Raw genomic sequence first — 14983 nt, forward strand, 5'->3', positions numbered from 1 at the left:
GCCAGTCCTCTGGAGCAAATGAATCCTGCCCGACTCATTGTATAGAGGTGTTTTGAAAAGAAAAAAACAACAGGAACTGCTTTGTGCATTGAAACAGACTCTGAGACCCTAAACAGCTGCACTGGTCGTTTCTAGGACTCCTCATGAGAGGGCTCTTTGAGCTCAGTGGCTGATTATGGTCCCAACAGCTTGTAAATCCAGTGGACATATGGTTGGGTAGTAGCATGTTAAGCTTTCATGAACTTTACCCTGCCATAGGTGATCCATTAGGTGGAGCACACCTTTCCTTTTCAGCAAGGCTGCGAGACTACGGCTTCAAGACTTTAACTGCATCAAAACTTGTCTCCTGACTCCATGTGATCATGTTTTTATATTCTCATGCCTTAGCATTTGATGGTATTGTACAAAACAACTACCTCAGAAAATTTTAAGAGTGAAAACACATTGAAATCAATACTTGGATATCATACAATGCTATATTGATGATCTAGTTGTACTGTGAGGACTGTTCTTAGGTACTGTGTCCCATTAGTTCAGATTTTTAAATTTGTAGATTAACTCTAGCAGCAGGGCGGATCAATAGGTTTCCTTTTGTAAATACCAACTAGGTAATCGCCTTCAGTATGGTTTATACTTTCAGGAAGCCATGCACTTTTTTTTGAGATATTCATATCAGTGTGGTATGTTCATTTATAACTCACTTTTCATTTTTGTTAGCAAATATCCAAGGGAAACATTACACTTCAAGAAATTCCAGCAAAAATATAAATCAGAATTCTTATAAATGTTTAATGCTCCTTGACCTAGTAATATTGCTTCGGAGAATTTATCCAAAGGCATTAAACAGACATGTCAAATATTTATACAGAAGGGTATTTATGGTGTTATTATAACAGTGAAAAATTGGAAATAACATAAATGTACAACTATAGGGAAAAGGTTAAAATATATACTTATGTTAAAAAAACATGCAACCTTTACAAGTCATATTTTTGAAGAAAACTTAATGACAGAAAAATACACAATATAAAGCTAAGTGAAGAGAACAGATGAAAGAGAATAACAGTAATCATCTCTGGATGATACAATTATGGATAACTATGTATTTTCAAAATTTTCTAAAATGAACAAAAGCTGCTATTATAATCAGAGAAGAATAATGAAAATCATATGCACATCAATATATATCTCTAACAAATCCCAGCAAAGCTGGGGCAGTTTTAATACCTAGCTCTGAATAATGAATGTTTGTGGGGTATGTAAACAGATGAATAGACAGACAAATGAATGAATGACAGTTGACACTTGTAGGTACCATAATTAAGTTTATGTGACTGCAGGAATAACATAAATATTTTTTAATTAAAAGGAGATTTCAGATCAGCCAGCGGTTTGGATGACATGGGGGGTACTGAAGGAGTCACAAAATGAGTGGCTGACAGCAGCCAAGGAGTTGTGGTCAAGTCTTAGGTCCATTGCTCTTCTTGCTGCCCAGCTATCGACACCGTTTTTCCTCTTGTTCTATTTGTGTCCTTGAAATTTCTCTCATGCCTGCTGATTTCACTGGTCTATATTCAGTTTGGCCAGTTACTGAGAGAATGAAATCAAAGTCATTAGTTCATTTCCCGTTTGAACCATGTACATTTCTTCATATAGAAAAAGATATTCCAAGGCTAACTCCGGCTGGCCAACTCTCAGAGATGGGCTTATTGGTCATGTGGACAAGCAGGTGAGTGTGGGTGGATTAGGTAAACCTGCCTCTAACACTTGTGAGACCACCCAAAATGCCCCTGCACAGAGTGCTTTGTGTTCTTACGTTCTTGAAAGTAGTCCTCTGAAACTGGTATGCTCTGTATAATGTTAGCTACTTGAGAAGTCAGTATAAAACTTAGTCATGTCACAATTTTTATAACAAATTCACAATAAGCTGTTCATGGAAACTATACATGGGACTGATTGACCTACATTTCATCATATAAGGTCTTAATATCTTTTGGCTATTTTGATCAAATTGCTAAACCGAATCTGGCTTTTTTGCACATCCATCCAGAGACAACACTGGATGCATGAATGAAATCTAAATGTTTCTTCTCCAGTGCATTCCCTTATCTGTGAAGGGGCCTGCGTCAAAGAAAGCCATTAGACTTTCATATAGCATTCTGTATCTTTGCTCTTGGTGGCTTTTTAAATGCAGTGTTTTTCATTGCAGTTACTCTTAAGCTCAAGTGGATGATTATAGTGCCTTGCTTGTATCTGCTCTGACTTGATCCTGCTAAGATATTAGATTTACTGTTTGTGTTTTTCAACCTGAGTCACCTCTCATCATTCATTTTTTAAAAAAACCTTATTTAGGGATTGAGGAATTCACAGCTCTGAACTGTGAATTTACGTATGTTCAAAATTGTTCTTGTCCTGGAGGTCATAATATCTACAGATATGATGGGCTCCCTTAAATTGGCCAGCTGGATGTTTTATTCAGGATTTTTAAGGAAGAGGGAGAGAACATTTTCTAAGCACTAACAGTGTGCTGTAGTTTACTAGGCATTTTTTACATACATTATCAGAGTTAGTCCTCACTATGACCAAATAAGGTAGGCATTATTACCACAGTTTTACAAATGAGGAGACTGCAGCTTTGAGAATTTAAATGGCTGATCATAATTTGAACGCTGGTCTATGGGACTTCAAAGTCTGTGATTTTTTCCCACTGCACATACTGACTCCCAGGGATAAAGGGTTTCTTAAACGGAACTTAATAACACCATAAACACCTAGCTTCTCTTCAGCTCCTGCCTTTCTCCTGTAACTAATTTCCATTATACTTCGCTTGTGTTACCTTGACGAGATCAGTCCTTTCCAGCAAGGCCAAGAAATTAAGCTTTGGACCACTAATAAGGAGGGTAGTCATTTGAGCTGGCTTTCAATTTTGTCCAAAAACTCAGTTAGTTTGTGTTTTACCTAGTTCCCAATAACTCATAATCCAATCCAAGGGTGTTCCTTATTGCTGGCATAACTGGTCCTCGCTGGGTGCTCAATACTTCAATGCATGTTGGCTTCCATCATCCCCTCGAGAGCCAAAAAAGTTCTTCAGTTGTAGGAACATAAAACCTACCATGGTGAAGGCAAGCACAGTCTTCCCCTGGACCAGAGTGGTAAGCAAAGCAACTGAAAAAAGATCTCCCAAAGGAGGGTTTATGTATTAGAATAAATTAGTGAGAAACAGGCCATTTGTGCTGAAGGTAAAGGTTGAAAACAGGGAGAAAGGAATTTTTGAGAGTATAGAAATTGTAAGGGATGATCATTAACCTCTGAACAATTTAGGGAAAGCAAGTTAGGAGTTCATCTAAGACTGAAGGGGAATTAAAAGCCAAGTGCAAAGTATCCAAGTTCTCAGGCCATCATTTTAGAGATACAGAGAGGTTAACCTTCCAAGGCTGTTTTGGTACCAAATCCCAGACAAATTCATCCATACTGTTGGGGTTTCTTCTTGACCTCTTTTGTCTATTCAGCTTTCTAGGGAGATAATCTAGTTTAGGGCCTTAAGTAACAAACTTTCTAGGAATCCACTGTGGAGACCAGGAGGTTGAGGAGAGGGTTACATGGAAGCTCAGGAAGGCTGAGTGTAGTTCCCGGGTTTCTTCCCCGCTCTGTTCTTGAATTTTTGCTGCTAGGGTTGCCGAGAGGGAACCTGCGCATAATTCCCAGATTCCAACAGTCATTTTCTGTACCCACAGAAAGCAGAAAGAGGCACCTGCTCCCCAGCTGGTCTCCTGAGCCATTGTGGAGACATCCTTTTATGCGACTGAGTTTCTTAGGAAAATGAAAGTTTGGGAGTAAATGGAAGAAAGTCAAGGTCTAGAGAGCAAAGTGGGTCTAGTGTAAAGAGTTTGGTAGTGCCTTTCTTGATACTGACCCCCTTTTTCCTTTTTCTCCCCTTTCTGTGTCTCAGAATTTGTGGTTCATCATTGTCATCAGCAAGTAGCTACAAATTAAGTAAGAGGCCAACTGAGGGGAAGGGGCACCACAGAGTTCGAAAGGTGGTAGATTGGGAGAGTTAATAGAAATAATCACAAGTAGGCTATTTCCCTGAGAAACACTGTCTTGAACACCATGATGTGTGGGAAAAGACACGTTTTAGAATCTAATACAGGTTCCTACATTTTGTGCAAACTCAGTAGTTAAAATGTCTGATTTATATCAGGGGGACAGGACTCCTCACTTTACCAAAGCAATCACTATAGTAAAGTTAGAAAGAATAGAATCTCAAACAAACAAAAAAAGAACAGACCTCATTTTTTCTAGTGTTGTGCTGTCCAATATGGTAGCCACTAGCCACATGTGGCTATTGAGCATTTGAAATATTGCTAGTTTGGATTGAGATGTTCTGTAAAGGTAAAATACACACCAAACTTCAAAGATTTAGTGTGTAAAAAATAATGCAATAGTTTTTTTAAATATTGATTACATTGAAATGATGTTTTGGCTATATTGGATTAAATAAAACATTAATTTCACCTATTTCTTATTTTTTTAAACCTGCTTAATGTAACTAATAGAACATTTAAAACTATGTATGTGGAAAACAAACTATATATGTGGCTTGCATTATATTTCTATTGGACGGTGTTGTTCTAGTATATTAAAAATAGGGTTTGACTTTTAAGCATCTTTACAGTAGTACCTTTCTTTTTAAAAATATATTTTTTTATTGATTTTAGAGAGAGGAAGGGAGAGGGAGAGAGAGATAGAAATATCAATGATGAGAGAGAATCAATGATTGGCTGCCTCCTGCACACACCCTACATCGAGCCCACAACCCAGGCATCTGCCCTGACGGGGAATCGAACTGTGACCTCCTGGTTCATGGGTTGACGCTGAACCACTGAGCAATACCAGTTGGGCACAGTAGAACATTTATTGCTTTAAGTAAGTACACCTATACAGGAGAAACAGACTTATTGCAAGAGAAGGACACAGGAATGGAGATTTGCAAATGGGGAAATTGATTATAGAAGAAAGTCAACAACCTGTCTCAGTTACCTCTTAGTCTGGGGTGAGGGGTTATGGGGTGATGATCAATTGCCTGAAATAAGTGCTTTCATTCCCCTAGTTCCATCTGATCTCCTGGTTGGGACCCAGAGAGAGGAGGGAAAGGGCATTTTGAAACTGCTTTCACCTTACCGTCTTAGCCATCAAGCTGTGGGTGGGAGATAGTGGCAATGTGACAGGAACTTTCCCTCGACACGTCTGGGCCACCATCCCTAGCCAAGAAAAGGAGGAGGAATGAAGCGAGCCCTTTCTTCACTCCCAGGGCCATCTGGTAGAGCTGCTGCCGCACCTCCTTCTGCCAATAGGCGTAGATGAGTGGGTTGAGCAGGGAGTTGCCCACACCAAGCAGCCACAGGTACCGTTCCAGTACTAAATAGAGGTGGCACTCTTGGCAGGCCACCTGCACAATGCCAGTGATAAGGAATGGGGTCCAGGACAGAGTGAAGCTCCCAATGAGAACAGCCACAGTGCGGACAGCCTTGAAGTCGCTGGGAGTCCGTGGTGGCCGGTAAGCTCCAGCTGTGGCTCCTGCATGTTCCATCTTCCGGATCTGTTGGCTGTGCATAGAGGCAATCTTGAGCATGTCACAGTAGAAGAACACAAAAAGGAGCAGGGCTGGGAAGAAGCCAGCGCAGGAGAGTGTCAGCACAAAGCGCGGGTGAAACACAGCGAAGAAGCTGCAGGGCCCCTGGTAGGTGGTCTGCTGGAATATGGGGACTCCAAGTGGGAGGAAGCCAATGACGTAAGACACCAACCACAGCCCAGCAATGCAGGCTCCAGCCACAAACCCATTCATGATCTGGAAGTAGCGGAGAGGCTGCTTGATGGCAAGGTACCTGTCAGAGGCAATCAGCATGACTGTGAGGACAGAAGCAGCTGCGGAGGAAGTGACAAATGCCATCCGAAGACTGCACAGGGTCTTCTGTGTGGGCCGAGCTGGGTTGGAGAGCTGGTCAGTGACTAGGCCAGAAATCGCCACGCCAAGCAAGGTGTCAGCCACAGCCAGATTCAAGGTGAAGCAAAGACTAACGCCATCATTCCTGTGGATCAACAACAGCTCAGCCACGGCCACTAGTGCATTAGCAGCAATGATGAGGAACGCCAGGACAGCAAGGATCACTCCAAATGGGAAAGATGACTCCATGTCTGGAAGTGGCAGGATTTCCACTTACCAAGGCATGCTGGCTCTCTAGCTCAATTTCTCATGGGCTGGAGGAGAAGAAGCTGTGGATTCAGAGCTACAGCACAATTCTGGCCATCACTGGCAGTCCAGGCTGGCAGCTTGTCATCTTTGGGATCCTGCTGGTTATTAAGAATCACTCACTCTTCCCTTTTCAGTCCTCAGCCTCTTGCTTCTCCAGCTCTCTGAAGGCAGCAATCCCTGTGCAGACCTCCCCTGAGCCCTGAGTTAATCCCTCCCCCTCCAACAACCAAGTTACTAGACAACTCGAAAGTACCTGGTGCACACTCTCACCAGACTCTCTCTCCTTTCACTGATGCTTCACAGACGATGGAGGGACTGGAGCATTCAGTAGATCTCCTGTCTGGCAGATGATACAATTGACTAACCACACCTTTTCTTCCTCCACAGCTTAATGTTAAATTTCCACTTCTTTTCTTCCTCAATCTCAAGCTTAACAACTAATCTCAGCTTAATCAAGCACTTGCTCAGTAACTAATTCTCAGTTACTATAATGACTGCTTTTAATGAAAGCAAGATGATCATAATCAGTTAAAGTGAGAAGTGAGGGCAGGCAAGCTATTTCAGGGCTCAGCAGACTTCCAAGGGATTTATCATATATTTAAGCTGTTTCTTATCTTTTGCTTCCTAACACCGCAGATTCTAATTTTCTCAAACAGGGTGTGCTGTTTCCCTCTTTCTCATCCCTCGGAATTCAGTCAGTTTGGGATTTAGAAGGGAAGGAAAAATCAAGCTGAGAACTGTAAATAGCCTTCATTTTGTTTAGAATAGAGCCCGTCCCCGTCTACTATTAAGGCTGTGTCTGTGGGATATACTCACTGAAAATTTTTCTGCACCATGTCAGACCATGTTTCTGGTCATGAGTAGTGGCTGCCAGCCTTGCCTTTATCTTGTAACCTTGCCTTTCTTTAAAATTTGTTTAAAATAGATTTTTATTGATTTCAGAAAGAAAGGGAGATGGAAAGAGAGATAGAAACATCAATGATGAGAGAGGATCATTGATTGGCTGCCTCCTGCAACTCCACACTGGAGATTCAGCCCACAACCCGGGCAAGTGCCCTGACGGAGAATCAAACCATGACCTCCTGGTTCATAGGTTGACCCTCAACCACTGAGCCACAGCAGCTGGGCTAACCTTGCCTTTCTTGATCTTTGTCTTTCTTGATCCTGTAGGCCTAAGATGTATCTGGGACAGGAGAAGCGGAGGTGGACTGCATTCTAGAAAGTGTCTGCTCTAATGTTTGTGGAATTTTCCATTTCCCAAGGATAGAGTTAGGCCAAAGGGTGACAGTGTTGTTGAGGCAGGTGAGATAGGCTCAGAAAGGGCAGCTGTGTAGGTCACTCCTATTTTAGGTTGTATATCCATTTGCGCAGGTACATTAGAACTAACCTTTTGCCTGCTGCTCTCTTCTTGGATACCAAGAAGAGAGGGGTGGGGAGAAGAGTGGTTATAAGCTTATTTACACAGTTCAGGTGACAGCACAAATGGGAAAGGTTACTTTAAGTGAGGGAGTGGAGCAAGGTGCAGAGTGGAGGCAAATATATTCAGATGTTTTGACAGACTGAGTGGGCCTTTGGGAGATGTTTCTCCTACAAAGGATCAGAAAGGCTGTGGCGTGGGGACTTGGTATTTCAGTTGCCAGCCTGAGTACTGTTCTTATTCTTGTTACATCCATTAGAAGGCTGATTTCAGTTGCTTGGTACCTGGCCTAATTTTATACGTGGATCTAAGGTGTGCTTTTGTTTTCCCAGCCCTAGACTCCATTCATGGAGTCAAGATGGCCCAAGATGCTCAAACTTGAGAGTGCATCAGAATCTCCTATGGGACTTGGGCTTCATCCCCAGAATTTGGGATTCATTAGGTCTGTGGTGGGCCTTAGAATCTGCATTTATAACCACTTCCTAGGTCAGTGGTCGGCAAACTCATTAGTCAACAGAGCCAAATATCAACAGTACAACGATTGAAATTTCTTTTGAGAGCCAAATTTTTGAAACTTAAACTATATAGGTAGGTAAATTGTTATTAACTTAATTAGGGTACTCCTAAGCTGGCCTTTTGCTAAAATCCTCTCCCTTTCCCTCTCTCTTGTCCTTAACTGGAATCGAACCTGAGGCCCTTCAATCCGCAGGCCAAAGCTCTATCCACTGAGCCAAACCAATCTGCGCTCTTCTCCTCTCTCTCTCTCTTTTTTTTAGGGGATAACGCAGAGGGTTTGGAAGCCGTACCAAAAGGAGGGATAAAGAGCTCTACTTGCACACAGAGCAGTCCAAGTAAGACCCCAGAGGCTTGACATAGTGTACAAGTTGGGGAATTATGATGTGTTCCAACCATAAAGTAAAAGAAAGGATGGAAGGAGATGAGGTTGGAGAAAGGGGTCCCAGGCTGTCCTCACATGGAAGTCATTACAAAGCCTCTCTTTCCCACACTCCCTCCTCACTCTTTCTCCCTTTTACCAGGTTCATCTATTTGCTTTAAAATAACCCCTCAATTGAAAATATTTGAGGTTGTTTTATCTTCCTTCTCCCGACCCAGGAACACTTGCGAGTGGGAGTTACAGATGCCCCAGGGGCACAGTCACAAGGAGGTGGGCGTGGCCTGCGGGGGGGGCGGAGTTCCCAGGTCCCTTTGAGGGCTGGTCAGGGGCAGCCCTGCCCGTGTCCTTCCCGGCTGTGTGACCACCTGGGCCTCACCTGGACCCGGAACACAGGCCACCAGATAGCCAGCCGCCCCACTCCGCCTTATGCAGACCCCACAGCCGGAAGCAGGAAGAGGGAGCCTGGCCCGCCCACCCCACGGCATCCCAAGGCCAACCCATAGACAGACCGCACCTGTTCCCGCAGGTCCCGCTCCCAGCTCAGTGCAGAGAGAACCCCAGTCACCTCCTGGGCGGAGCACTCTCAGGGGTCGCCCAATTACTCCCTCCCCAGCCGGTGTCCCTGCCGCCACGCTGTGATGAACTCTGTCCCTCAGGAATCTGTCATTTGGGGGAGACAGGCAGGTTAATTACTATTGTGGAAGGCTGAGCGAAATAAATCGAGAGGCCTTGCTCTTTCTTGTGTTTCTGTCATCTCCATGAGGACATTCCTGAGGTAGCCTACTGGCATGGAACAGATATGTGGCAGAGACTTGAAGTGCCCAGTCAGCCCAGTTGAGACTCGTCTAGGTGATGCTGATGCTGCTGGTTCAGAACCACTTTGAGAACCACTGCTCTACTGAAATGATTTTAACCTTAGCTGTGTAGTAGAATCACTTGGTAATTCCAAAACTACTGAAATTTGGGCCACACACCAAGAGATTCTACTTTCATTAGTCTGGGATATGACCTATGCATCTGGGGTTTCAAAAGTTCCTCAGGTAATTCAATATTCAGGCATAAGTGAGAACTACTGTCCAATGGCAAAAACACAGGCTTTGGAGTCAGGAGACCAGAGGTCTGGCCTGATACTTTCTGTGATTTTGCTTGGCCAAATAATTTCACCTCTCTGACTTAGATTTGACCTCCTCATATGTATCATTGGGGCAATAATAGCTACATGACAGGGTTGCAGGGGTGATGAGTATGATGGATGTGAAAGGGCTTCATAAACTGTAAAACATTACACAGGTATTTTTATTGCATGTCTTCTAGTCTCTTGTTAAAGTATTTATCAGATCAGGTATTGGTATGACATGAGATCTTGGTAGAAATACAGAATTTCAGGTCTGACCCAAGACCTACTAAAGCAGAGCTTCATTTAAATAAGATTTCCAGGTGATCTACATGCACATTAAGGTTGTACTTTTCTGTTTCTCACTCTCAGGTGCCTGGTTGTATTAGTTTTCTTTCCTGCTATAACAAATTGCCACAAACTTAGTAGCTTAAACAACACAAATTTATTTAAGTTCTTCAGGTCAGAAGTCCAAAAAGCATCTTAAGGGGCTCAACTCAAGGTGTTGGCAGGGCTGCATTCCTTTAAGAGGCTCTAAGGGAGGATAACTTGCTTGCTTTTTCAGCTTTTAGATGCTGGGTACCTTCCTTGGCTCATGGCACATCACTTTGATCTCTGATTCTTTAGTCACAACTTCTTCTCTGACTCTGATCCTCCTTCCTCCCTCTTTAAGGACCCTTGTGGTTAGATTGAGTCTTCCTGGATAATCCATATCTTCCCCATCTCAAGACCCTTAAGTTAAAGTACCTTTTGTCATGTAAAGTAAAATATTCACAGGTTCTGGGTATTAGGACATGCACATCTTTGAGGGGGCGGGGAGCATTATTCTGCCTACCATATCACTATTCTCTGCTGCCAGGTCTCTTCTCCCTCCACCCCATAACAGATGCTTTTCTCGGTATGCTATTTCTTTGCCCATACCCTAAACATTTATTTCTTTTTCTTTAACCATAAACACTTCCCTGTTTCTGTCTTGTCCTCTCAGTAACCCATAAGCTGATTCAAACTAGTATAAGCAGCCTTGTAAAATATTGAGCTCCCTGTCATTGGGAGTATGCAAGCAGAGGCTGAATGCTCACCTGCCTGGAGGGCATTAGATGGAATTCCTGCAGTGGTGCAAAACATCATTACTCCCATTGAGTTGTCTTTCAGTCCCTACACAATCTGTTTTTGATGGGACCCTGGAGTCTTTTCTCTCCCTCAGCTCCCCCCCCCCTTCTCTCTTAGCTACCTCCACTTCTATATCAGCCTTGGTCTTTTATGCCCCTTTTCTGACACTACCACATGGTTTCAACTGTGCATCCTAGGTGTGTGCCCATGCAGTGAGGTCAAGACCACAGAGAATGTGGTTCCTTCTTGGGAGGTTGGTGGCTGGAGCTTACAGTCCTGCTCCACTGGAGTTGGCTTAGGGCTTTCAGAGTCTCTGGAATGGAGTGTCATCAAGGCAAACAAATGGGGGGTTGAGAAAGGGAAGGAAGAAAAGGATGAGAGGGTTTATTCTCTGGTCAAACTATCCCATAATGAATGCATTAAAGGCTAGTCATACTGGATTGTCACCAAGCATGCAAAAGGGTGCTTCATCCATCCTGAGGGCATGGGGCTGAGGACCAGAGGTTTTGACTGGAATGGGAATGGAGAAGACACCTGGCTTCAACACAGCCCACCTTCAGAGCCAGGCCCCCGGAAAAGGAGCTCTAGGAAGATATCCAAGGCAAGTTGTGCCTGATTTCTCATGGTTCCTAGACCAGCCATTTGCCTGTGATGGTTTAGCTGCATCATACCTACGGACAAAGGCAGCAGTGACATTTAATATTTTTTTTCTGAATGACTAGACTCTTACATCCATTACTATGAAATATTACGCAACTGTGTGAAAAATATGGGATAAGGTTTATACGTCCTGACACAGAGAGACGTCCAAGCTATATTGTTGATTGATAAATCAAGTCACACATCAATATATAGAGTCTGGGCTCACTTATGAAAATAAAACCCCAAACCCCATCTATATGTGTGTATAAATACATAGAAAGGAGATTGTTAATAGACAGTGAATATTTTTTAGGAGGGGGGTGGGATTGGTGAGGGGGTGAAGACTCTGTCACAATTTACTTTGAATACTTTCTGACTTGTTATATATTTTCATAGTGAGAATGTAGTCGAGTAATTTCAAAAGAAAAAAAAACCTCAAAACTCCCCTTCCCTATTCTAGCTTAGTCATTAATTTGGAAAGGTCTTTTACAGACCACACAAAAATGCAGTGTATATTTATATATGTATTTGTAGATATATTTATATACATGTGTATATATTTATGTGTGCATATATAGTTACCTATATTTATATATTTTTTCTCATATTTTTACCTGTGTGTGTGTACTGGGAGAACGGGTAGGGCAAGATAGGGTGGGAGAATCAGTATTTGAGACTTTAGTCTCTCCTTGAAGTGGGAGGTACTTTGAGGAAACACACCTAGCCTTCTGGGGCATCTGAACCTTCTTGTAGCAATGATGATACCAGCTAACATTTGTGGGGCCCTTAAGTGCTGAGTACTGTGCTAAATATACAACATGGATTCTTGTTTCATCCTTACAACATTTCTAATACCTCAATTTTACAGTTGAGGAAAGCAAGGCACACAGAGTGGGTAAATTATTTGCCCAAGGTCACACAGCTTGTAAGCCATAGGTATCGGAAATTGGCACACAGGCCATCAGCTTGTGTAGGACAGCCATCAAGAGTTTGTCCTATCTCATATCAACCATAGAGATCACATGTTGTCCTCTTTTCCTGCCAGTTATGTGCTTCTGTGCCTTTGCACATCCTATTACCTGTGACCTTCAACGTGACACTTTTATGCTTTGGGTTTTTTAAAAATACATTTTTATTGATTTCAGAGAGGAAGTGAGAGGGAGAGAGATAGAAACATCAATGATGAGTGAGAATCATTGACCCACTGCCTTCTGCATGACCCACACTGGGGATTGAGCCTGCAACCCGGGCATGTGCTCTGACCAGGAACTGAACCATGACCTCCCAGTTCATAGGTCAATGCTCAACCACTGAGCCACACCAGCTGGGCATATGCTTTGGGTTGTTTTTTTTTTTTAAGGTGCTTGCGCTGAGATTAAGTAGAAGCCATTTTTTTTTTTTGGTTGTCACTAAAGCCCAGTGATTGTGGGAAATGAGGATAAGTTTTACCCTAAGCCCAAGGAAATATATAAATCTGGATTCATATATACCTCTCCATTTATCTTCCTGCTCCTTCTTTCCATTCTTGCTATTGCCTCTCTTATTTAGTACTTCTTTATCTTCATCTGCACTATGTTTATGATCTCTTAACTGCTCGTTCTGTTTCTCCCCATGCTGACATCCTTCTTCTAGCATGTTTATTGAGTGCTTACTCCATGCCAGTTACTATGCTTGGAAAGAGCTTTTCATACATTCAAGTAACATCTTGGGAGCTCGATGTTATTATCCCCAGTTTACAAATGAAGATGAGGCAAAAGGAACTGCCTGAGATTATGCAATGGGGAAGGAGTGACAGATCTGGGATTGAAATCCAGTTATCCTCACTCCTAGTCTAACGGTCTTTTTGCTACTCGTGTTGCAGAAGCCTGGGTGTGGTAGGGTGAAAAATGCCCCCCAAAGATATCCATGTTCTAATCCCTGTAACCTGTGAATATGTTACCTTACGTGGCAAAAGGGCCTTTGCTGTTGTGATTAAGGATCTTGAGATTGGAGATTATCCTGGATTTTCTGGGTGGGCCCAATGATACAATCATAAGGGTCCATATAAGAGGAAGGTGGGAGATCAGAGTGAGCAGTATTAGGGTTTATGACCACAAAAGCAAGAGTTTGGAGTGATCAAGGAAGGGGTCACAAGCCAAAGATTGCAGGTGGCCTCTAGAAGCTGGAAAAGCCAAGAAACAGATTCTCCCCTAGAGCCTCCAGAAGGAACCAGGCCTGCTGACACTTTGATGTTACCCAAGTGAAACTGAGTTCAGATTATTGATTTTGAGAACTGTAAGCTAATAAATGAGTGTTGTTCTAAGTGCTAAGTTTGTGGTAATTTGATACAGCAGTAACAGGAAACGAATAAACTGAGCTATAGGGTTAATATGAGGAGACAGTTAAAAAAACTGTGTCCTGGTTATATTGCTGCTTGGCAGTGCCTACTGACTAAGAGACATTTGGTTGCAATCCTACAAAGGTTCCTACTTAGCCAGGAAAGAGAAGCTTGAAGGCCAAAATGCCAATGACCAGGAAGCCCAGCAGAGGGCAGGCACTCTGTAGGGAGAAAGCAATCCTTGGCGAGGCTTTGCTCCCATGTAGCTATGTAAACAGGTAGGTCTCTAAAAGGAAAGATCCTTCCAGGCACTTCTGGATTGCTGTGGTTGTGTTGCATCTAGGCCAAGTCTTCATGCAGGCCAGAGGAGCATGGTGAATATGAAAACCTTTTCATTTGCCACTCAGGGTCAGACCTTTTTTGCTCCTTTTATTTATTTACTAGAGGCCCAATGCATTAAATTCGTGCATGGGTAGGGTCCCTAGGCCTGGCCGGCGATCAGGGCTGATCAATGGGGCCACTGACAGGGTGATAGGGGGCGGGGGGTGCTGGCACTCATCTTGGCCGGCCTGGTGCCACCTGCTCATGAGCCCCACCCCCCTGCCGCTGCCACCGGTCATCTCCCTCTGCGGGCGACTGGCAGGGCAATCAGGGGGGCCCCCCGCTGGCATCCACTTGGCTAGCCTGGGGCCTGCAGGTTGAGCATCTGCCCCCTGGTGGTCAGTGTGCATCATAGCCACTGGTCGTTCCACTGGTCGTTCCACCGGTCGTTCTGCTGTTCAGGAAATTTGCATATTAGGCTTTTATTATTTAGGATATTGTTGGGTTAGTACTTTGCAATCCTTTCCTCTCCTGCAGAGTGGGAGTTGGGTAATGAGGCATACACATTTTTGGTTCATTCCCATGGCTTATGGAATGGAGTGAGGTGAGAGTGGAAAATATATATTCAGTTAATACTTCTTGCATTTTTCATTGAAAGTAGTTTTTGAAGGCTATTCTTCAAAAAAGACTGCACTGAAGGGGTCACGCTAGCCTGAATTGTATATTGCAGCCCTCCATCTCTCAGGCAGCCATTCCAACTTTTCCCTGAAGAAGAGCTAGTGGTAAAACTTGGGGATTGAAAAAATTTGGGGGTTATAACAATGGCTGGGGGTATTTGGAACATGAGAAGCTTATTATCAATATTAGTAATACCTACCTAGGATCAGACAAACTTTACATGCATGATATCATTT

General features: G+C 43.3%; 1 protein-coding gene across 1 annotated transcript; it reads right to left on the minus strand.

Annotated features, from left to right (window-relative positions):
• Positions 1-5096: 5096 nt before the first annotated feature.
• Positions 5097-6278, minus strand: GPR119 (G protein-coupled receptor 119). Its single transcript, XM_005872744.2, has one exon. It carries the CDS (start codon positions 6191-6193, stop codon positions 5186-5188), a length of 1008 nt encoding a protein of 335 aa, XP_005872806.1. The 5' UTR covers positions 6194-6278; the 3' UTR covers positions 5097-5185.
• Positions 6279-14983: the final 8705 nt, after the last annotated feature.

The sequence above is a fragment of the Myotis brandtii genome, unplaced genomic scaffold (assembly GCF_000412655.1).
Source record: "Myotis brandtii unplaced genomic scaffold, ASM41265v1 scaffold39, whole genome shotgun sequence".
NCBI lineage: Eukaryota > Metazoa > Chordata > Mammalia > Chiroptera > Vespertilionidae > Myotis > Myotis brandtii.

Excerpts from the sequence above, each read along its gene's own strand:
- GPR119 (XM_005872744.2), bottom strand. The coding sequence starts at position 6,193 with ATGGAGTCATCTTTCCCATTTGGAGTGATCCTTGCTGTCCTGGCGTTC.